Source organism: Enoplosus armatus, chromosome 9 (genome assembly GCF_043641665.1).
Source record: "Enoplosus armatus isolate fEnoArm2 chromosome 9, fEnoArm2.hap1, whole genome shotgun sequence".
NCBI lineage: Eukaryota > Metazoa > Chordata > Actinopteri > Centrarchiformes > Enoplosidae > Enoplosus > Enoplosus armatus.
In genome coordinates, this window is record NC_092188.1 from 4,273,138 (window position 1) to 4,298,391 (window position 25,254).

Consider the following 25,254-nt stretch of genomic DNA (forward strand, 5'->3'; position numbering starts at 1 on the left):
GGATTTTGGGTTTCTGTCATGACTGCCTCCCTCTCTTCAGCCTCTTCTCTGAAATTTTCCACTCCATGTTTTTTTTTGCGTTAGGTGCCCTGCAGTCGCCCTCAGTGAGCTGACCTCCTCTTCAGATCACCTGAGATCACCTGAGACACGCCGTCACCTGCCTACCCAGCTGCTCCTCATTCATTCAGTCAGTCGCAGTGTAAACACAGAGACCAGTTTTCAGCCAGTCTTCGCCAGGTTGTCTAAGTTGCCAAGCTGCTGTAGCATTCCAGCCTCTGCTGTCACCTGCACCTGATTACTTGCCTTCCTGCGTCAGTCCTTTTGTAATGGTTTGCCTGATTTTACTGCCTGAGGTCAACGTGGCAGACAAGCGAGTATCAGAAATACCTTTCAGTATAGGCCGGCACCAACACTCGTTTAATCGACTTCTCTCTGACGTAAATATAAACATTATAAGCTTGATAAAAAATAGGATTTGTTGTCGTGCTACTGCATTGCATTAGACTGTACAGGTGTGCCTAATAAACCTGTAACTCCGTGATTATTCCATGTGAAGAGAGGAAGCTTTATGTATTTGTAGGTTTATTGGGAGTAAAGTGAACGTGAGGCAGATTTCTGTCAATTCAAGTATTAAAAAAATGGATGAGTAATTATGATAAAAAAACACACAAAAAAACCCAAAATTAAAATCAAAATCAATAAAGGAAAAGAAAAACACATTTGGTAACACTTTATATTATAGTACACATATTCACCATGAACTAGTTGCTTATTAGCATGCATATCAGTAGCAAATTGGCCCTTTATTAGTCATTATAAAGCATGTATTAATGCCTTATTCTGCTTGACCATATTTTACAACTTCTAGGCCATTAACTAAGAATCAATGACTGCATAATTACTGCTGATTGATAGCAAGTAAGTATAGTTGTGCATGAATCTTAATATACTTTACTCAGTATGGGCCTTATAACGTGGTAATACCACAATTCTACCTTAACAACACTGAATAAATATAATCTGTTCTTATGAAACAAAACTACTAGTGTTAATAGTGTCCAAATAACTCTAAATTAAGTCTTTCTAACTCAGAAAATGTTTAAAAATGTTGACTATTACATGATGTCAAGTTATAAATAGAGAATGAGAAAAGACGTTTATATATACATGAAACTGTCACAGATGATTACTGTGTGGTTACACTTCCACTTTTGTTCCAAATGGTGAATATCTCAGGAAACCTTTTCTACCTCTGCACACAAATACTTTTAAAATCCCAAGTAATGGAAACAGCCTCGGCTCAGCCAAACAGCGTCTGCAGAGAGCGACAGTGTAACATTACTGTTCCCACCTTCTGCAGCACAATTGTCAAGGTGGATTAATCCTCCCACACAGCACCGGCACCTTTCCTCCTTCCCCAGCCAAGTGGTGCCTATTGAGACACTTTCTCAGCGAGGCAGATGTGTTTGTTCGTTGCCCATAGCCCTGTCACCACGCAGGGGGAGGCACACACCAAACAGACAAGCGGCGTGCGGCAAGGCAGCAGCATGACCACTCCAAGCTGATGAAAATGTGTGCGCTTGTCTCGTGGCAGAGGCTTTTTTTTTGTGTGTGTGTGTGTTCTTTGTGAGTCATCTCCAGGTGAATTTGCAATAATTTCATCGAGCAAACAATGGGCCTCGTCTTCCTGTTTTTCTGTGTGGCTTGCTTGTACGAATGTTGTTGTTCCAAGCCAGATTCCACACACTCTCTTAACTGCACGACTGTAAATAGCTCGTTTCTCGTTTGTTCGTCACCAAGATGTTACCAAGGGACTAAAAAGAATAATTTCCCACCGCAGAGCTTCCTGTGCTGCCGTCGGAAATCATCAGACCAAAAAACGCCCGCAAAAACACAAAAGACACATTTTGCAGTATTGGTGGTCGTATTAGGGGACCTCAAAACAAATTATTAATACTGCAAACAATTTGTCATCAGAGCAGCGCTGCACTGTGACAGAAATAAAAAGGGAGTGTTTAAGTGTCAAGTTAAATCTAGAGAGCTGAAAAATGACAGTCATGGAGATTGTGATGTCCACAGCCACACGGCGTGCTATGATCCCAATTCACTCTCTCGCCTCATTAGTTTTGCCACCTACACGAGTTCATTTGTTAACAATTAACATCACAGCTTGTTTGATTTGGAATCCGTTATATTAATCACCGTGTTTCTTTGTCTTTGACTTACTGTGGTTGTTTGGGGGGGTGGAGCAAAAGGGGTCGCCGTCCGAGGGCTGAGGACTGAGGAATCAGCTCATCGGGCTAAACCATGTGCTGCCACGTCATGACTCACAAAACACATATGTCCGTACGAGTGGCTCATGCTTGAGAACCAGTGGATCGTTATTATCTGCGGGGCCACAGCCCTCTTCACTGCAGTCCAAACAATGAATTCATTTTATTCTGAAGCAACTCTGCGACTACATTTCATTGCCAGAGAGTAAATCAGCTCCTTACTCTCTCTCTCTCTCTCGCTCTCTTGATCCTTCCCTCGCTCATTAGCTAGGCACTTATATGTTACTTCATGGACCTGCAAGCCTTGTGGCACTTGCGTCGGGTGGAACTGAGTGTCGAGGCTCTTATTCTCGAAGGCTTCGCTTTGATCCACTGTGGTTTGGATTGTACCTCATTTGTATGTCGCTTTGGACAAAAGTGTCTGCCAAATGAATAAATGTAAATATAATCAGCGAGACGTCAGCTTCGTGTGCGTGGGGATCTGTTTTTACATCGCTTTGATATTTTAATGAGCTGCAACCAACAAACTTATCGGTGTTTCACCAAATGATGAGTATAGCTCTTTCATGTGTTTTGGACAACAATCAAACACTATGGCATTAAGACATCACCAGACTGCGGCTGCACAGAAAATGCTTGTTAGTAGTTAGTTAAATTCATCGTTGGTTTAGTCTCTTCAGGGGAATTGTTGATGATAATAAAAAAGACACATTAATGCCAGTGGTGTCCTTAAAGTGTGCACTTGAGAGACCATTACAGTAAGATCCCTACATTTAAACACTGATGGCATGTGCATCCAGTAAGCAAATGGGGGATTAATTCTTGATATGTCTGTTAATGTCTGAGCCAGAAAGCACTAGTTGAAGCAAAAGATGGATGGCTGGCTTTCTCAAAACGCTCCAGGCAACCTGTTTCCTCTTTACAGCCCAGTGAGCGATGGAGTAGTGAAGGTGATTTACAGGTCAGCTTTAGCACTGTTTTAATTAGCCTCTCTCTGCGTCTCCCTCCGTCCCCCAGATGGACCCGGTGCAGAAAGCCGTCCTCCATCACACCCTCGGCCTCCCTCCCACCGCAAAGAGGAAGCACGTCTCCTGCAGCGTTTGCCAGCTGAGGTTCAACTCACAGGTGAGCAAGTTTTCTTCTGAAGACGAGTGAAAGTTCAAAAGTCACGAGTGCTCCTGCCAGAGATACACACAGGAAATAAACAGGACATACCCCCAACCACGTTACGACCTCCGCAGACTCCTTCTGTTCGGGCTGCACACATTTTATTGAAAAGTAACAGTAAAAGAAATGGAAGAAATAAAGTAATAAAGAATGCTTAATGCCTCTTCAGCCATCGTGGCTTTGTGGATGGCCATGTCTGTTTGTCTGTCCACCGCTTTAGTCCAGACTAAAATATCTCAAAAACTGTTGGATTGACACGACATTTTGTGCAGGAATTTGTGGCCCCAAGAGGATAAATCCTCCTAACTCTGGGCGTTCCCTGACTTTTCCTCTGGCACCACCGCATTTGACATTTTGAGTGAAATATCTTGACAACTATTTGATGGATTGCTGTGAAATTTGCTGCAGATATTCGGGTTCCCAGGAGGATCAACTATAATGACTTTGGTTGTCTTGACAACTATTGGATGGTTTGATCCACTCGGCAAGTCAAAACTTTAATTTGCCTGTATCTTCCCATCCCATCAGCCTCAGCTCTACTTTGTGTTTACTGCGAATTAGCAAATATTAGCAGGCTAACAGGCTAAACTAATGGTGACGCATACTTACCCTTAGCATTTTCACTGTGAGCATGTTAGCATGCTGATGCTCAGTTGTGTACAGCCACACATTTCTTCCTCTGCAGCCAGTCTGTTGTTTGCAGGAACAAACTATATAAACTAAGCTAATATAAAACGTTAGCAAACTCTTCATCAGTGTTTTATCGGAAATTATGTGCAAGTGGAGCTTCTGCACTACGGAGCATGAATGGGAAAATGTTTCCTTGTGTGTGTGTGTGTGTATGATGCTCTGTCTTTGCAGAGTGTGAACAGCTTCTCGGTTGTTTTAGGATGGGGACACACATTATGACCAATCATGAATATGATTTGGGCGTGACGACTGAACGGTCCAGGTTGGATCAGGTCTGTTCCAGTCTGGGCCCGTCGGTGTTGACAGTGGGCAGATAAACGCATGTGTGTGATACGTAAAGAGTCTAATCTAAAGTCTTTCAGATCCGTTCGCTGCCTGTCGCTCTGACCTCTACATCCGATGAATCGTGGTACTTAAACTGATCTGTAGGCAGCAGCATCCATGTTCCCAAAGAAAGAATAAAAAAAGGTCGAAGTAGTAAATACCAACACTTTTGTTATGCAACTGTAATATTATACAACCTTTGGTGTGATTTGGTTTCTTAGGAGCCATGAACATTAGACATAATTAAGGGATGTTTTGTTTGAGACGTAATGTTTGCTTGTCTGAATCCTGCAGTTCTGCAGTTTTTTTGTAATTTATTGTGACGTTTGGAAAGTCTGCGTGCAGGAGTGGACGAGGATTTTCTCTGCAAAGTCTGTGGAGTGTTTTTTTTTTTTTTCCTGCTTTAACACATAACCGTCTTCTAACAGACTCACTTCTCATGTTTGGTCTCTCACTCGCCCACTCTCTTTCTTTAAACGCTGTTCAGGAAGTTGGCTACATAACCGTTGTTTAAGTGTCAGTAACAATATGGAGACATTTCATGTCCTCTACTATTCTGCGCCCACTGTGTCTTAGTTTTATAGATCTTCTATTTTCACTTGGTTTAGTTTAGTTGACATCACAAGGAGGAGGGCTTCAAATTAATACTCATTTTCATTCTGGTCTTTGATGTTAAGGTAGCAAATAACTCTTTTCCACTACAGGAAGTTTATGACCTGTAACCGTGAGCTTTGCCTAACTTGAACATGTAAGAACCTGTAAATGTGGCACTAATAATGATTTTTTTTTTTCATATTTACATGTGATGTCTTTTAAAGCAACTCAGGCACAGGATCAAGTGTAGGAAACACTAGCTCTGCTCTGGAGGGCGAGAGCTCCCCCAACCTTACAAAGGGGGTCTTCTGTCTTAATTTATTATGTTTTTTGTGTAGCTCGACAGTTTCTCTGTATTTTTTTTTTTTTACTGATACTGGGGACCAGTGATTGTTTTTAGTCTGAGTGAGCACTGGAGAGTGGTTATTGGCCTGACTGAGGTTGGTTTGTTCAGGCTGATATCAACATCAATATTTGGGTTGAGAGAAATCTGATATGAATATATCAGCTGATATTCATCTTTCACTCTTAGCAGATAAGGATCCTTTAAATGTGAAAAATAAACTTTGCTCTCTGGTAGACAAACTGTAACAATGACTCTGTTTAAAGTACCCCAGATTTCTGTACAGCTATTTATCATCCCCTATGAGCTTGCATATACACCGATACACCAATATATCTGCAATAAGGTAATATCGACCCTGGACCCAAAACTGGTGGTTTCCACAATCTGAAACTGAGTTTCTCAAAATGTTCCTAGTAGCTTCCCGTCGCTACACACAACTGTGGTTGTAGCGACGTGTTAAAAGACCAATTGCTCGACCTGACCTGCTGAGACCCATTCACATTGAAATAACGTGCCGTTAACGTCACAATGGTAAAACAACAGAAGGGGTTGAGTCAAGTACTCTGGGTGTGTTGTCTCGAGTTGTTGAACAGTTTCATGTCTGAAAAGAGTCCCGTTAATCACAAGTACTGTACTTAAGTACAAATATGAGGTACTTGTACCCCATTTGAGTATTTCCACTTTATGTGACTTTATACGTTATACTCTACTACTTCTTAAGGCAAATATTGTACTTTTTACTTAACATTTGTCTGACAACTTTAGTTACTTTACAGATTACATTTTCATTCCCTTCCTGTCCAGTGAAAACCATCTATCTCCGTATTTGTTGATTTTAAAGGTGATTTTTTTTCTGATAAACTGAAGGATTAATTGTACCTTTATGGGTTGAGAAAATGATCCTCCTTCTTCAGCTAAATAAAGTATTTAAAACCCGCTTAGATTAGCTGGAAAATGCAGCGTCACAAAGCTGAAAACAAGGCTGTTTTTCTGAGCTCATGAAAAGTTGACTTTTTAAGAGATCTGTGGTTCTCACAGGACAGCAATGCTACAAACACATGATGATCTTATAGAGGATGATGCATCGCTGCACATGTAGTGGAGCATTTTCACAGTGTGGTTAATACTTAAGTAAAGGATCTGAAGAGTTCTGGTTCATGGTTCTTCTAATTATCTCAGCACAGCTCGATTTGAATCTCTTGTCTTTATCTTTGGTCTCAAAATAACGCATCATATGAGCATTACATGAAGGAGGTCGTATTACAAACTCACCGCAATACCACAATACAATCTAATGAAATGCACTGCATTAATAACCAGCTTGCTAAATCTAACCGATGGACGAGCAGATGGGTTTTCGATTTCCCTCGCACCTAATTTCCATACCATTTTGAAAGTAATCAAAACATTTTGAAAGAAATTCACCGCCGCCGCTGCATGTTGTTAAATCAGTAGCATCCCTAAATAGCAATGTCATCGCTCTTTCATTAAAGGATTAATCAATTCATTTCGAACACTGAATGTGTCGGTGATTACTCAGGATGAGGTTATTATGTTTTACATTGGGAAATCTATCTCAGTATATATTCACTGTCCATCTGCTGTTAATTTGAACGCTTCATTAGAGAGATAGAGCCCGTGTTTACCTGTCAATCAACAGGTGCTGTGTTGAGCTGGGAGCTCTGAAATACCCCAAGGGCGTTTCTTCTTTTTATTTAAGCCTCGGCTACAGCAGAAGAGTGTCTTAATTGGCTCCGGTGGCAGTTTATCATAAAGTGAAACTGCAGCTTGGACTGCGAGATGATGCCGAGCAAGGAAGCCGGACCGGCTAAATGCTGATCCAGGCTGCTGAGATCATGAAGAGGAAAGAGCTTCTCTGTTTTTAAAAGAGCTTAAGATGTTTCTGCTTTACTAGATGCGGTCATGTTTATGATCGTAAACTGGACTCGAGTCTGTTATTTGTTGACAGTGAGTGAGTCACTCATCTGCTCCCTCAGCAGGGGACACTTTATAACCTGTTTACATTTGATGCATTTACAATAAGTCCTTCCGGTGACTCATGTTTTTGTAAATTGAGCTTGTTTACTTTGAAGACTTGCAGTTTTTACAAGCTGGGTTTCTTGAGATAGACATGAAGACATGTATGCATGACTTCTCTTTTTAATCTAATTTCCACAGCAGGAATTTTTCCCATGAGGCCAGGAACCGTTTTAGGAACTTGAGAACATTACAGAACTTGACAGGAAGAACCAGGGTTAGGGTTAGAGTTCAACTCCATAGTTCCAGGCACCAGTGAAGTCCCTGCTCCGGAGGTAGTACTTTCTGATGGTCCAGGAACCATCAGGGCTCACTAGTCAACCTTCCAGTTTACGGCTTCTATCGCCCAGTTTGGTCGGGTTCATACGACGTGTCATGTGACCACAATAGTGTGTTCTGATATCAGCAGAAGGATCATTTCAAATCGATGGACTAACAGCAATAAATCTACGATTAGGGATATAAAAACTGAACTGAAACTAGCATCTTACAGACTCCAGCTGCTCTGCATGTCTGATAGGTGTTGACAGTAGTTTCTAGGCAGCATTATCCCTCCCAAATGCCAAATAACTTTATTTGGATTTCTGTTTTTGGTTTGTTTGTTAATTAGATGTCTAACAGGGAGTTATACCTCTCTTGTGGCTATCTGTCACTTAGAATAAAGTACTATAATTCTCTTTCTCTGTGAATGACTTTTTGGCAAACGAAATTAACACATTTATTCATGTATAACCCGTATAAAACATGAAATATTTCAAAATATTGTGTAATGACAATGATTTATGGTCATTTCTGTATTTTTTCCACCCTCATCAAACGTGCAATAAGCTGAGTATGTGGCAAAGAGAAGGATTACCCCTCCAGTACTCGTTTGGGTTTTAATAAGGCCACAAGAAAAGAAAACAGTATTTGAAGGAAAAGAACTGGTTGATTTTGCAATAATTTTTATTATATTTACACACCCAGCAGGAGGGTCTGTGGGACCCACAACAATGAGGAAGTGAAGGCAAAGTCAACAGAACACAAGGGGTAATCCGTCATGGGACTAAGTTGCCTAATGTTCTTCATATGTGATGACAATGCAAACAGGAATGCGCAAACGTGACTTTTAGTTTCTGATTTGCTCCTTAGTACTTATTTATTTATTTATTATGTCCAAAAGAAGCATCATTTATAGTGTTCTAATACATTTTAAGCTTTTTCCCCCCCCCCCTGCATGTCACCCCGTTGTTTGAGTCACAACAGTTCTGGAGGTGTTGCCGTTGGATAGCTCCAACAACTGGGAGAGCGACTTCTCTTAACCCCCTCAGGTTTGAACAAGGTGATCCTTCACCCTCTGAAAACGCCCCCAAAAGAGTAAATGTGTTAAAAGTTCCCGCCCCCTCTGACAGTGGCCTCCTTATATTCAAGCAGTGGCACACAGTGACCTTCTCATTGGGCTTCTGGCTCGACGGTGAGGCTGAACAATGACGGTCAGCAAGGTTATCAAATACCTGCTTTTCACCTTCAACTTTTTGTTTTTTGTGGGTGGGGTCACAATTCTTAGTTTATCCATCCACGTCAGGAACAACAAAGCAGACTACCAGATCACTGATGAACGTCTCTCAGCCACCAACCTTCTGATATTTATCGGTGCCGTGACTCTGATTTTTGGCTTCCTGGGCTGCTGTGGAGCGATTAAAGAGAACCGCTGCCTGCTGGCCCTGTTCTTCCTGGGCTTGCTCGCGATGTTCCTCGTGTTGTTGGCCGTGGGAGCGTTGGGAGCCATATCAAGAACTGCAGCTGCCCGGGAGTTGGTGGAGAAACACATGAAGCAGCTGCTTCCGCTGAGCGAGCAGCCGATGGAAGTTCAGGAGTCTTTTCAGAAGGTGGAAAGGAGCGGGTTCTGTTGCGGTTTGTTTGTCGGACATCTCGATTGGGGAAATTCAACAGCGGTGCCCAACTCATGCAACTGCACGGACACCTCCAGAAACTGCACGGTTCTGGACGGGCGCGAGATATACGCCACAGGGTGTATGACGTCCATCATGACGTGGCTGGACAGAGTGTCGGACTCACTCGTGGGGACTGCGTTCACGTTTGGCCTCCTGATGCTTCTGGCCTTGATTTTCTCCCTCGTCCTGCTTTGTCAGATTAGGAATAATAAGAACAGCATCATTTGAAATGTTGATCACAAGGCCTGAGGCTCACAGGTGTTGATTGAAGCATCAGTCATCATGTTCGTCATCTGTTGGGAGCTTTGGATTGTACAGTTTGAAATGTTTCTACTCTTTTGTACCTGTGTTTGTATGTTTTGTACATTGAAAAAACGAAATTTGTTGTGTTTTTACGTACTAAATTACAGTACTTGAGTACAATTTTGATGTACTTTACTCAGGTGTTTCCATTTTATGCTACTCTTTACTTCTGATTCTGAATTCAGAGGGAAATCTTGTACTTTATTCCACTGCATTTGTCTGACAGCTGTGGTTACTAGTTACCTCAGAGATACACCATAACATAATATTCTTAAAATACATTCTCAAAGATTAAATCAGTGTTTTCCGACGGTTTTGGTTTGCAGCGTCTAGTCGAGTATTTCTTGTCACATCTCCGAGGTCTATGAGACGAGCACCCTCTAAACCTCTCAGACATTTCTATTTAACTGTTCACAGAGAAAGACACTTCAAAGAGTGGATATTAATGTTTGTAGCAGGACTTTTTTCTCATTTCGTATCCCATCAATCATTTTTATGACCTCACAGATTTATCTTGTGACCCTTCGGAGGGGCCCGACCCCAGTGTTGGGATCCGACTGTACATGAAGTAGTTCAGCCTCGACCAGCTACAGTAACATGCTGCTTACACGTTGATGCATCAGAATGACCAATCTAATAATTGTAATACATATTTTATATAGTCATTTTTCTGCACAACTCCACACAGCAACAGTCTGTTTAGGAATCATTAGATTTTGAGGGAAAATGTAAATATACTCATCAACAACCAGGTGCAGGCTGCAGCCGGTCGCCAGAGGAAAACGTATCTTAAAAATGTGTTTATTTCCGTTTTTTGTTTTAGACATCAGTCACACAACGTTTTGACTCACACAATGAATGAGACGGCGGCGTGGGCGACACGGATGTTATGGGTCAAAACAAAGACCAGCGGTTCTTTGTTACGAGCTGGGATCGTTTACTGGGGTCTTATTCACAGGAATGTGGGTGGGTGAGTTTTTGCAGTGATGTTGTGATAACGACTAGGAGGACCTCCAACTCATCATCAATATAAGATGAATATCCCCCCCCAAAATCTGCATCACTATAGGCTTTCATTTACCTTCTCTGTCGATCCTGAAGACACTGCATCCTTATGATACTATTGGCCACACTTGGTATATATAGTCTGTGAATCTAGGTCACAAAGATTTACAACTATGGCTAAAAATGGTGCATAAACTCAGCACCACAAATAAAAGTGGGAGACGACTCCATAAATAACAAAGAAAAAAGAGTAAAATCCACAGATAAAAATGGTTTTATCTGGTTTACCCTCCATTACATCAATGCCGGGCTTTGGAGATCATTTTATTTGGATGTTAAATGAACGGGCATTTGTTGGATGCCTTGAATGGGAGCAGGATTCAGTAACTGTGAGCAGCTGAAAACATAACCAGCTGCAGCGCTTGTAAACGTTCCTCCGTGTTGAGCTTTTTGGTCTGTTCTGAATAACCCTCACCACCAGAAACAGCCTGTTTATGGAAGAAATTGCTCATAGTCTTTTTTAAATCACATTGAGTTAATTTAATTATGAAGCCAGAACAACACGTTCCCCCTGAACCCCCACCGCCCATCTTGATAGCTACAATTTCCTCTCGTCTTTCAGAAAAACAATGGTCAGTTGGAGTAAATAAACGTTCAAATATGTGATTTTTCAGGGCTTTTTTTTCTCAGAATTTCCAGATTTCTGGACAATGCTTTCATTCTTTTGAACTGAACATTTCCATTTTCTTTTGTTGTCCTATTATGCCGCCTCCTCTCCTGCCTACACAGATCCTTGGATGATTGCAGTGACTCAAACCACAGAAGATAAGCTCACTACATAAAGTACTTAAAGTAGCTTTAATTGAACGTGTTGTTGAATAGACATTATCATCATCAACATGGTTATTTTGAATGTGAGGGAATGAAAATATCATTATTTTAATACAAAATAAACCACACAAGACAACCAGCTTCTGTTGAAGTATGAATGAAAGGGGCTGATTTCTGACAATAATAGAACAATATTGGTACATTCACAGGTTTAATTTCCTCGTGTACTGCTGCGTTTGTGATCATTTTCTGTGGGTTTGTCACTTCAAGCAACACCTTTCACATCACACAGTCATTCAATCAATTGCTAACACAACATCTCTTCTCTGTTATGTCCGGAGCATAACAGAGAAGGTATTTCGGTGAACCTGAAATGTATTAAAGATATTTTAAAGACATTTGTTTTAAACTTAAAGCCTGTGAAAACTTAATTTCAAGTCTCAAGTATCCTAAACATTACATTACGTAACATTAAATATTTGACTATGAAGTTAAAGTTCGGAAAAGACGGGTGTGGTTTGATCACCAGCTGATTCAAATATCGCTAAACACTGAGCCCACTTCAGACCCGTTACCGGATCCACACAGAAAAGCACAAATATAGAAATCTCTCATGTAAAATGACCAGAAGTGTTCTGGCTTTGGCAGATCATTTTGCGCTCCAGTTTGTTTGATGTCTTTTCCCCCCTCACAGAGCACCTGGAAGGAAAATGATTTCCCTCCCAGTTTTAATCATGCATGTGTCAGACTCGGAGTTCAGGCAATTCTTCCACTTCATTGCACTAATGAAAGATGAATTATTGGCGTGGTCCCATTAAACACCCATCCACATCACGCCGAGTCTCATGACAAAAAAAAAATATATATATAAGTTATGTCTTTGGTACCTGGAGAGTGATGAATGTGGGTGAAAATGAATGGTTTCATGCCAGAACAAGATGTGCACTGTGTTTGAAAAAATCCAAAAATGATTTCTACGACGAAGGGAAAACACTTAAAGCACCTCAGCAATTTCACAACCTTTGCCAACAAAACGATTCAACTATGAATTTCTGGCATCTCATACAGTGAAACCTCTTTGCTTGTGTCTTTACATTAACTTGTTGTAAGTTCACAATCAATATTGTAATTGTATTGTATCTAAAACACAAGTCTATTAGAGCCTTGCCGTGAGGTCATGAGCTTATTTTCTGACAATTAAAACAATCTGGCCCGCTGCTAAAAACAATGGGCACTATTCACTGAAGACAAAAGGAAACAGGAACAATGTTCGTGCTTATATGATAATGCAGAAAATGGTATCTGAAATGGTCTCTTTGTCCCAGCAGTCTTTAGTGAATATCCCCACCACGGCCCATAAATAAAGATGCTTACAAATGTCTTCTGGGGATGTGCGGTTGGCGCACTTATTTATTCCAAGAGGCAATTGCGTCTCTCTTGATACCCTCCTCCTCGCCACAGGCAAAGTATGCAGGGAAGTGTGCAGAGGTAAACAAGGACAGCTCAAAGTCTTTGCATATGTCCCACTTCTGTGTGTCTGGGCGAATCCGTCGTGAAGGTGAATCTTGGTGGAGCTACGTGTTTGGACTTTAAACCAAACAGCCACATAAATCACACATCACGGATTTCTCAATCACTGACATCCAGACGTTGTTTTTATTAGTGCAGAACTGAGTATTCACACTGAATGGTCATTTCATCACCACCCTTTTATAGTTTGAATAGCCAGACAACTTTATAAATCACAACAGCCATTCAGGGGCAGGATCCAGGGGGGAAATGACTGATATAATGGGCTGATTTTGCAAAACTCTTTAAATTATTTGACACCAAGGCCTTCTAAGGATAGCACAATACATTATTTTAAGTTCCAAAATGCTGCATTTACTAATATATAGCCTTTTGGGGAAGATGAAAAACAGTTCTTGATGTTATTCACTCAACACATCCAAAAAACAGAGCACCTAAATCACTCAGAAAACCAATTACCTGAGTGTATTAATCATCTTGAAAGAGAAGGCAGAAATACAATGAAAGGGTGACACTCTTTGCTGGACTGGAAGGTGTATCAACTGTCCCCTGCTAATTATGTTTAGTCTGCTTCATTGACTCTGACTGCGTTCCTCTAGTTTTCATATTTCATTTCATCCTGGCTCCGTGTTTAGCTGCTTTCCCGGCGTTAAATTGAGCCTGTTATTTGTTCTCCTCACAGAGCCAGGCCTTGGCCCACTACAAGGGGACCAAACATGCCAAGAAGCTAAAAGCCCTGGACGCTCCTAAGAGTAAGCTCAAAGGCTCAGTGGTCACCAAGGAAACCGCCAACCAGGAGATCGCCAAGGGCATCAACAGCTTGCAGGTCCCCAACGGCACCGACAGGAAAGGTTTGTGTTTTCCTGCCTGCTGCACATTCCCCAACACACAGTCTTTGTTGCTCTCTTCATGTAGCTGCTGTCCTTCTGTTGAGGATGAATGTTGGACCCAACAAACGCACATTTTTCTTTTTTGTCATTTTAGATTTGCTGCACACAACATGCAATCACTTTAGGAGTTGAATGGGCTCTCTGTTGATTATATCAACCCCCGTGTTGGCTGGTCTGCCCATGGCCGGCTGCCGACTCAGCGCTCATATATTGAATTTGTAGAGCTGTAGAGATCTCTGCAGGACACACAGGGCAGTCAGACATGAGAGGGACGAGGTGGGGTGTCTGTACGCTTCAAACAAAGTGCTTGTCGGATCATCAAGGCCGCGTGCACACACAGCACTGTGGCTCCCTCATTCATTTGAATGGGACCACTGTGTCTATGCAGCAGGGGGGGCAACAAAACAAAGGCTTGTCCTGCAAACAAGTTGAACCCGCCACAACACAACGCAGCGGCCGGTAAGGCTCTGTGCTCCCCCATCAAATATGTAACATGTAACAGCATATTTCTACTGTTCATTTAGAGAAATAATTTAGATTTAATAGATAAAACGATCTGATAGGCCTTCAGACGCATTACGCTGTTACTCCTGGATCATATTTTATTGTCTCACTGGTGCCTGAAGCAACACACAAACACATACAGCCGCTAGTTTTTTAAGACCTCAAGGCTGTTCTCAGTCTGAATAGCACTGAAGCGTCTTGAACCTCCATTTCTGACGGTGGAATTTAGGGGGATTTAACTTTCATGAAGAGGTGAAAACAGCAACTCTTTCTTGTGAGACCAAGGCGCGTCGACTCGAGGCCTTCATCAGGATCATCATACAATGCATTATAACGCCGATGAAGGCCACGGGCTGAAATTTGTTCTCACAATAAAGTTTTTCTTTATGCTACACGTGTCGCTGGAGTTTTGTCCTCCTCAGACTTTTCTCTCGACGCACCTTGGAAGTTTAATTCTCTCCTTTTCTTTTCATTCTACATACTCAACTACTTTTGTCACTTTTTGTTTGCATAAGCGAGTGCAACACCATGGATGCCTTTGAGGAGGGACTCGTTGCGTTGACACTACAAAGGGTTCTTGGGGGAGAGATCAGGGAGGCCGCCTTTTCATCCTGCCTTTAAGTTTCAGACCAGGTAGACTTTTGCCGTTAGATGTAGTTGGAAGTGGTTCATTTGAAGCATATTGGATTCTTCAGTTTGATGGCAGCTTGTGACAACACTGAAACTCATATAAACATGTGCTCCAGACCTCATGCCTCCTATATTGGATTTGCTTATTATCCCATTTTTTAATTACATTTTCGCTGGTGCACATTGTTGTGTGTGTGTGTGTAATTGAATGTTCATCACATTGGAGCCAGGTGGCCGTTTAAATCCGGTTATCCCGGCCAAGTGTCTGCCAAGAAAGATTCTTATTCTCTGTGGAACTCCTGCTTAAAAACATGTTGAAAAAGTAAACAAAAACTAACTGCAACTTCCAGCACCAGACAGGAACCAGATGCAGATTACTTTAAATCATTTTATCTGCCGTGTTTCATATTGTGGAGGATAACGTTTTTGGAAACGGCCGAGGAGCCCTGCCCTCTCTGTAATATTCTTTAAGCTGCCTGTTATTATGTCATGAAATTGGCCCAATGAAAGTCTTCCTCTTTAACTGTAACAGTAGAAGTTTTTTAAAGGAATTGGAAACACATTGAGGCCGTTGTGCTCTGGGATTAATTTTACCTCTGCCCAAGTCTTCTTCCAATGTTCCACGAGTATTTAAATTAGGAGCACATTTCTGGAGCTCTTTATTTACCGTGACCTATTTGTCGAGTCTGACCAAGTCACGCTTGAAGTTTAAAGGTTGCTTGAGGTGAAAAGGTGCCCAAACCAGGTATTCACATCGTGTCTAAGAGGGAATGTTCAGGTTTGCTACAAATGTGAATGTTCTTCTGTTGAGGTCAGAAGTAGGTGAGAAAACAGTATTAACAAGTACTTAATTTTATGTATTCAACCTAACACAGGTCATGTGCTAGTCTTTATGTTGTTTTAAGAGCTTTACACCTGGCAGCGGTCTGTCTCGCATCCCGCAGAGTAACTAAGCTGCAATACAAATGTCTAACCATTAAGTGGGAGCAATTTGCACCCAAGCTACCTCGGAGCTAACCCACGCAGCAGTTTGCCAACATTTACCGTAAGATAGCTTTCAGGTGACGTAATGCACCCTCCGGCTGCCATCTTGGAGGTCTCTAGGTCTCGTGCAACAGCGGCCATGAAATCTTAGATGCGTTTCTAAAAGCGTTACCCCAACAAATTCACAACTTGGCCCTGTCAAAATGGATATTTACAAGTATAGAGCTGAGGTGAACGGTATCTGGTACATGTTTATGTCGTCAATGGATACAAACTGCTGAGAACATATAGCTATAGTTGAGCAGAGGCTGATAGACTTTCATATTTAATGGACTGAGCCTTTTGTCACTCCCTCTGCTGCTTAATTGTTTTTTATTCACTATTCACTCTTCTTCGCTCGGCCACATGAAGGATGTGAATTGTGGGGTGTTCACGTGCCGTGGGAACCTTGAAACTTAAGACTCAATAATCATCGAAAGAAGCTTCACAATATCCTTTTTATGGGGATCATGTTTGCTAATTTATTACTGATTAATTGTTTGGAAAGAAATATAACGCAGCCCATGAGTTTGTTTTCAATCAATGCAACAAGGAAATGTGAACATATCTGACAAGTTGCAAAATGTTCATACAGAACTTTCTTGCAAAACACTGACTGACATGTTTTCCTTACAATGTTCACATTTTACATCTCAGTTGCACATTAAATAATTAATATATTACTACAAACTAATTGTAACTAAATTAATTACCTTGCTTCCAATGGTGAAGCCAGGTAAGACGACCAACGTGTTTCATATTTGATGATTAAATAAAACGTCACATAGTAAATGTTCTGATTAATAAATACAGACAAAGTATTCAGTCATAACACTATGAAATGATCCACCACATGTTTAAGATTCAGGTCATTATTAAGAAATGTTATTTCGTCCTTCCTCTTTTCAGTTTATTGCACACCATTTCTGCCTGAATTATTATTCCACAAGACAATTTTTCATATCGACTGTTTATTTTATAATTACACTTGTCATCACAGAGTGGTTGCTTAGTTGAGCAGAATCGTAACAAGCTAGCATTCTAATTATGGTTTAAGATGAGACTTTCTCACAATATCCTTCTTTCACAACAGTGTCTTTTCTTGCTTATTTGCCGTCTGTTGCTTGTTGTGTGAACGTTCAGCTCTACGTTCGACCTCCTTGATGATGCCAGGATGTATATCCTGTGTGACATGTATGACATGAGTCACGGCAGTTGAGCATCAACAGAAAGTTAGTATTGATTTTGGATGGTTAAAAAAAGATGTCAAAGCAATGTTCAAATGAATTGCAGCAATCCGAAAAAAGTATAGGTAGTTTGTTGCGTTGCATCTGTATTCCGGCACACTGGACATGAAATAAAAGGATGACTCAATACAAAGTCATGCTGTGCAGCTAACAAACCAAACCCCTATATGTTTTATTTAAATTCTAGAGGAGATCTAAATGTTTCCAAAGATACCAAATATGTCAGGGTGATTTTTAGTTGAAGAAGTCTTTTGGTTTGGATATTTGACTACAAACATCATATAGCCTTGATGGAACAAGCTAATAGAATAATATATAATATATATATATATATATATATATATATATATATATCATATATGATACCATCACAAAGTGAGGAGGAAGATCATTATTCCAATCTTAAAGCTACTTAAAGGAGACACATGTATGAGGACAAACACTAAAGATGGGATTCAGACATTGACCTCCTCCCACTCTACTTGCACTGAGACATCCATTATAATGGATTCTACACAGCCCTCATATTAAACATACAAACATACATACACATTATACACAGGTGGAGACCTCAGAGACCTTAAACAACACGCCCTCAGAACCAAACAGACAAATGGCAATGAATCATTTCAGTACCCTTAAAAAAAAAAAACAAAACACCAGCACATTTCTACACCATCTCACTATCATATCTACGGTGTGCGGGGGCGGCGGTTTGTCACAAGTGGCACTGGGTAATGAATATTAATGTGCTCAGATGTCAGAAGAATTAATTGTCGAGGCGGGTAAATGCTGCATTATCTGCAAGGCTGAAGCATTTGACGGTATATCAGTGGCACCAAACTCGCTTTAATGAAAAGCTGAGCTCAGGGAAGAGTAATGGCCGTAGTGAGAGTCGGCAGAAACAACAGGGAAACAGAGATCTGTTTGCTTTTGCAGAGTGGGCTTTCAATGGATTTGTTTTGAAATTACCTGAGAAAAACACATTTGGTCTGTAATCATTTTATTCCAAAGCACAACATATCCATGCTGGGAACAATGAAAGGTGTATGCTTATGTTTGTTTCAGAAATACACCCGATTGAGTCACTCAAGAGCTGTTTTGTAACATCAGGTCTAATTATTTATAGTAATAGTGAGGTTTTGTTTGTTTTTTTACTTAAAAAACGCTGTTAAAATGTGAATCGACTAATTAATTCAAAGTCGTCTCATGAGTTTTAAAAATAAGAAACCAACTCAATTAAGCAATAATATCTTCAGGTCACTGAACTTGAGAAAACAAGTTCTGTGACCTGAAGATATTTTTGCACTTTGAGATTCATCCATTTGTTTTCCATGTATTATTTAGTTCGAAGAGTCACTTCTTCAGTTGCAACAAAGACCTTGCAGTTGTGGCCACTTTGTGGTAGATTTTGTACAAAGACAACACGTCCTTGTTAGATTAGAAGTGTGTCGCAGTACAGCTCGATACTAACCTTCGTCGTGGTTAGCGCTGTTTTCATTATTATTACTACAGAGACTTAGCTTGACATGTATGGAACGACACACAGCAAGTTTCCATCATGTCTGTTATCTTCAAGGCTGAAGAGGTTTGTTTTCATACTTGTAGTCTTGTATATATCACACAGCTCCCTCTGGAGCCACAAAAGCCTTTAGATGCAACTTTGCATTCTCACATGTGCAGTTGTACTCCATAAGAGCTGTAAACAGATGATGATGTGCTGCTGCGAAACACTAAAACACGGACAACGTCTTACACGTAATGGAAGAAATTCATAGAGGAATGAAAATGTCCTTTTAGGTTTCATAATTCCATCTGCTCAGGGAGGCTTTTGAGTCGATGTGCAAGGAACGTAAGTGCATCGTCGAGGAATAATGAGCCTGTGTGAAAGCGTGTAATCACAGGGTAGATTTCATGAAATGCACCGAGCGTCTGTGTTTTTTACTTCATCGTTGAACTTGCTTGTGTTCTGAGATGGATGGACAGCTGGACACAGCGAGATAGTATAGATTAGCCGGATGACTCAGCGGCCGCCTGTCAAATTTGTGTGTGTGTGTGTGTGTGTGTGTGTGTGTGTTTATGTGTCCTCACACCAGCGGCAGAGAGAGGAGAGAGAGGAAGGCAAAGAGGGAGCGGGAGAGAGAGAGAGAAATGCCCACAGCACAGCCCGCCATCTCTCAGTTCCAGTCCAGCGCCTGAGGAAATGTACCCTGATATTAGCTATTAAAGAGCAGATTGTCAGGGGAGCCATGCCAGCACTGACAGCAGCTGTACAATGGAGCAGGCTGCAGGGAGGCAGGAGGCAAGCTAAGGCTTTTTCCCCTCACAGTCTTCTTCCTCAGGTCCACATCAGCTGCAGACGCCCTCCACCACTCTCCTCCACCCAAAAAAAAACTGCCTTTGTGCCCAAGTCTCCGTACATATGCGCTGAGTCGGAAAAAGCCCTGACACACAGACGTCAGAGACAGCAGCAAACCTGATGAGTGTGTGATTAGATTGGCTCCGTACCTGCGCGGTGCCGCAAAATGTTCTCATTTGTGGGGATTTCGGATGGCGGCGCGTAACCGCAGAAACTTCCCAACAGAAATTAGGTGCGGATCATTTGCTTTCGGATGAAATTGGAAAAAGATAAATCAGAGGGAATTCAAATCAATGCCTCCTGCTGCTGTTAAATATCTGAGATAGTGTCGCTTTGTTTCCCCCTTCAACAAAAAAAAAAAGATGATTGCAGGCGTCGATGCACACTTATTTGTGAATGCAAATTTTTCACCTTATCAATCTTTTATTCTCGGAGGATTCAACCGTGACTCTTTTCTCATTTACTTACTTTGAATACTGACAAGAGGTGGAGGGGGGGAAAAAAATCATAGACGTCAAATGAAATTTGACAGAACTCAAGAGCCACGAGGGATTTCTGTCCTTTAAGTTGTGACAGCATATAATAAGGCCCAATCATTTTAATTAAAGAGCTTAATCCAGCTTCATTGAGAAAGGTAATCAGATCTCTGGGGAGTCCTGTGATTGTCTGAAAGCTTAAGTAGAGTGGAAGGATTTCAGAGCGGCGGCTCTCCTCCATCGCCAAAGCAGATCTCAGGGGAGAGTCGGGAGAGGTTGAGGTACAAATGGGGGAAAGAGAAGAGGCGGTGTCCTGTCTCGAAAGGGTCGCAGCACCTGTCCTGATCTTTCCCAGGATCCTCTGTGCCTTTGTTGCCTTCACCACTCCCACCCTCTCAGTTTCTCTCTTTTTAATTGTGTCCCGTGCTCGATTACTCTCTTTTATTGTTATCTCTTTCCTCTCACCTTCTCACATCCCTTACCTACCTCCCCTCCCCCCACTCCTCTCCTCCCCCTCTTTCTGTTGTTTTGCCTCAAAGTTTGCTTGCTTTTCCTGTTTCACTTTCATTTAACTTTTTTCTTTTTCCAGCTCCATTTTACTCTATCTTCCAAATCTATCCTCTTTTGTTCTTGTCTCTTATCCTCTGCCGTCTTTTACCTGGCCTCAATCTCTCTATCTCTTTCTTTCTCTCCCTCCTCCTACTTTGCTGTCGGGGGCCCCGCTCGCCCATACCAACTTTAGATTGATCACAGTCATTACCTCCATTAATGAGAGGGGATTGAGTTCTTAACTGGGCCTCGCAGAGCCAGTTAGGTCACACTGACTGGGGATATGGATTACTAGAGGCTTCCCGGAGTGCACGGCGTCCTAGGCCAGCCAAAGTACACTTTAATCACCTGCCCTTCCAACAGCAAATGGCTCTTTAATGACACCGTCGTAGATGGGTTCACCCCAACACAAGGGCAAATACATGCATGACTTAACATGAAATGGCCTCACAACCACGCTTTGTAATAAGTGGGCAGATAAAGACAGAACCGCAACAATAAAAGAACAAAAGAGAATAAAAATGACATTGCCATGTTTGTGTGTGGAGCTGGAGCAAGGCGCGATTAGCCTAGCTTAGCATAAAGACTGGAAGCAGAGGTCGAAGCAGCTTGCCCAGCTCTGTAGAAAGGTAAAAAAAAAAATATTCCTAACAACATCTCTGTAGCTGACTAGTTATATGAGGATTTATGTGTGTATTTGTGAACTTTGGAGGGTTCCAGGCTAGCTGTTTCCCCCTTCTTGGAGTCTTTATGCTAAGCTAAGCTACCCTACTTGCTCCAGCGTCGTACCTAACACACAGGTATGACAATGGTATCAATCTTCTCATCTAACTTTGGGCAAGGAAGAGAAAAAGCATATTTCCAAAATTGGCTTATTTGTGTTTCTTTAACACACGTAGAAATAGAAAACGAGACATTATGGTTTAACGAGGACTTATCAGTGGAGCGCTTTGCTGACCAACAGAGATTGAGGCATTGCTGCCAGCTCCAACACTTCTCACATCACATTCTTTGATGTACTGTTGACAGCAAACGTACACTAAACAAACTGAGCAGACTCCATCCACTGCTGAAGTTCAGTAGATAGCTAGTAAGTGGACCCTGAGATAGGATTATGATAAAATGTCAAACTACTGTTTCCAGGGTGAGTAATCTCAATATTAGAAGTTCCTCCTTCGGAAGCGAACTAATTCCCACTGCCTGTCTTTGTGCTAAAACAATTGTCTCTCTAATGAATTCATAAAGATGAAATTAATATTGATCTTCACACTTCAGGTATCAGAGCAAACAAACAGACTGCCAAAATGTTGAAGCATTCCTTAATAATAAAACCGGAGCAATTTACTCTCCCCAACTAGTGACTGAATATATAGCAGTTCACGAAGGCTCTGGTATTTGCAGTTCAAAACACCGGGTCAGTGTAGAGTCAGTCTTTGCCACAGAAAAATGATCCTGTTGAGAGACTGATGAAGACTATGCTCCACGAAAGACGACAAATGAGGGCCATCTACAAAAAGAAACAAAAGCAATCTGTGACGTTCAGCAGAAAAAACGCCCCAAAAAATAGTCCCTAACAATCACCAGAGAATCTCTTATTACCACTTTAACATCATTCTGATGGTGCATTTATTTTTGCACGATGAGAACATCTGCTGAAAGCAGTTAAATGATGACTCGCTAGCAAAAACCATAAACACCAAAACCTTTACCTGCACTCGTCCTGGACCCGCGCTCAGTCTGGTGACCGAGCCTTTGAAAAGCTGCCCAGAGGAGCAGGTGCGATGGCAGCCTTTTGGTCGCTGCTGACCACGGTGAGGCCGAGCTAATCGCTGTGATTTCAGGTTGTTTTGATGCCTGGCACGCCGGAGCGCGCTGGGAGTAGGTGGTCGTTAATTGCAGGGAGCATAGAGGTCGCTGCCGCTCTGCTCGTGGCATAAACATTATTCATCAGGAGTGACAAGGTCAGACACTTCATAAATAGTTCACAGATTAATTATTGTTCTTGTGGTAATGGCTTGGACTTGATGGGACATGGAAATGTGAAGTTAATTTATTCGCGTTTGATCAAAACAAAAATGATTTTCAACATACCTGAAAAGGAGAGTTGCTTTAGCTGAACGTCTGTAATATGAGCACAAAAAAATATAAGAGCGTTGCAGCACTTAGATTATGTGGATTGGAAGAACTGATTTTCTGGCTCTTGCCTGCAGCGTATTCGGCCTCAACTCAAATTAAACAGAACATAAATTACGCGCAACTATTAAGTGAAGTCACCGGTCCCCTTCTTATAGTTGAGTCCACAGACTTTAAATAAATGTTCCAGTCATGGTATTGAGAGTAACGGCGTGGAATAATGGCCTTTTCATGCCAGATGTTCTTCTTTACATCAGCCCCACTGGCATCTGTGGTGTTTACTGAAACGCACACAGATATACTGGTAGAGGTCAATCAGTCATAAGGTGCACCTCGCTGCACCGCCAACGCTCAGCGCTCTGCCGGCAACAGTGATCAATAGATGTCCTTGCTTAAGGTCACCTGGTCATGTGATGGACGGATCCAATCAGGGGCGGTCTGTAAACAGCAGCAGCAACACTGACAGAGTGAAGAGAAACATCTCCGCTGCTGAACGTGGTTTCATAGTTTACTTTATATTTAAATAAAATGTAAATATTTTTTCTTTTCTTATTGGCTTTCTTCATGGCTTTTTGTAAAACCTGTGGGGTCTTGTTCACAAGTGAGGGTAAGACTGAGCCTGAGATGGACATGCGGTTTGGTGCTGCGTCTAGATTAATGCAGACAGGGCTGTCCTGGACTCTACTGGACTGTCCTGGTGGTGAAGAGGGAGCTGAGTTTAAGGCGAAGCTCTCGATTTAACCGTTCCAGCGCTCACCTATGGGTACGAGTTTTGGGTTAAAGAATGAATCGTGGATACAAGCAGCCAAAATGAGTTTCCCTCAGAGACTAGATGGACTCGCCCGTATAGTGTTTTCAGACCAAACTAGATGGCTGGATGCTACACATTACATTGAATATTTTTTTGCTGAAGGATCGAGTTACAGAAGAGACACACAAAAGGAACCTTTCCCTTCCCCACTGCACGCATGTTGCATGTTGAGGTCAGAGCGTTTAGTTGCTCTTTTGCCGCCCAACCTGGTGGAAAATCAGCGTAGTGCGTGCTGCTGTGACCCGAGAGAGCGCAGCATCTCTTTCTCTATTGGAAATAATGGCCTTGTTCCCGTGCAATGTCGAACCTGCACTGTTGCTGTGAAAGCCCTGTTAGAGATCAGCCGAGGAGCTCAGACATCCGGAAGGAGTTCACAGTAGGGGTCAGTTGAGACGGCTCAGGCATCTGGTTAGGATACCTCCTGGACGCCTCCCTCCAAGTGGGAAGTTGGATGAACACTAGAAGGATTATATATCCCAGGATGTTGCTATGGAGAAGGACGTTTGCTTGCTTTGCTTAGCTGGCTGCCGCTGTGGCCCAGACCTTATGAAGCAGCAGAAAACAATTGCATGGAGTATCTTAACAAAGCAGAAGATACATTAAAAGATAAAGGTAGATCTAAATGGAGACAAAAGATAAGAAGACTTGCTGATTCAGAGCAAATATGGTCAACACACCAGTAAAACGAGGGTGGAGCCTGACTGAAGTTCACTGTCACTGAAATGTACCGTTACTGCTGTCTTTAATAATAAACCCTACTTTTCAGGTGTAAAATGTCACACTAAAGGACACATCTTCTGCTTCTACTTTGTTGCCCACCAACCAAGCACAAAATAAGGCATTTGTTATCATATGTTTTTATGATTTTTATCATCTTATAGTCTCCTGACTTCATTTCGATGCAGATGTCCTGTGTTTTGTACATTTATCTCCCACCTGCTCCTGTTCATTACCTTAAAGATCTGCATTCAGAGCGCGCAGCGAGTTTCGTGAAATGCAGCACATTTCATAGTCGAAGTCAGTCAACTGTAAGAGGAGAGTATAAAGTAAAAATGTGCCTCAAACCCATTTCAAAGGTTAATGGACTGGATGCTCACAAACACTGAAATACTAAAAGAACCCACATTGCATACATTTACATACTTTTAGCTGAGGCTTTCATCCAGAGCGTCAGTGCAACAGTGAAATAAGCTGCAATGCCTGGCTGCCATTCAATACCTCCGCTTGAATAAATAGACGGCGTTCACCAGAAGCTCTTTCTGATTCTTAAAAGGATGTCAGCACATCTTCACCGCAGGTCATAACAGAAACATACCTGCTGCTCCAACCTCTGATGTGTTGAGGCTTTTGGCAGAAGTGAACCTGGTGACGATGTAACTTCGAGCAGTTTTGCTGCGCCGACCGCCGACACCTCCGCTGGGATAAATAAGAACCACATATATAATGGCTCACAAAAATAGCATGACATAATTCACTATTGATTTGCTCTCCCGGCTGGCTGATCTTCATTTCGTGACACCGGAGTGCGGAGAACTCCGAGGCATTGGCATCGATCAGGTGGTGCTTCTGAGGCAAAATTTCATTTTCGTAAATGTGGC

At 41.9% G+C, this 25,254-nt stretch overlaps 1 protein-coding gene across 2 annotated transcripts in view; it reads left to right on the plus strand.

Annotated features, from left to right (window-relative positions):
- The window catches only part of znf385d (zinc finger protein 385D), a 60,649-nt gene that overhangs the window by 26,719 nt on the left and 8,676 nt on the right, over window positions 1–25,254 (plus strand). Inside the window, exons 3-5 of one of the 2 annotated variants that reach the window (XM_070911901.1) lie at window positions 3,291–3,398; window positions 13,717–13,891; window positions 21,076–21,097. In XM_070911901.1, the coding sequence (XP_070768002.1) occupies window positions 3,291–3,398; window positions 13,717–13,891; window positions 21,076–21,097 (305 nt within the window). The remainder of the gene's footprint in view (window positions 1–3,290; window positions 3,399–13,716; window positions 13,892–21,075; window positions 21,098–25,254) is intronic. The other variant, XM_070911900.1, reaches the window with a different exon arrangement.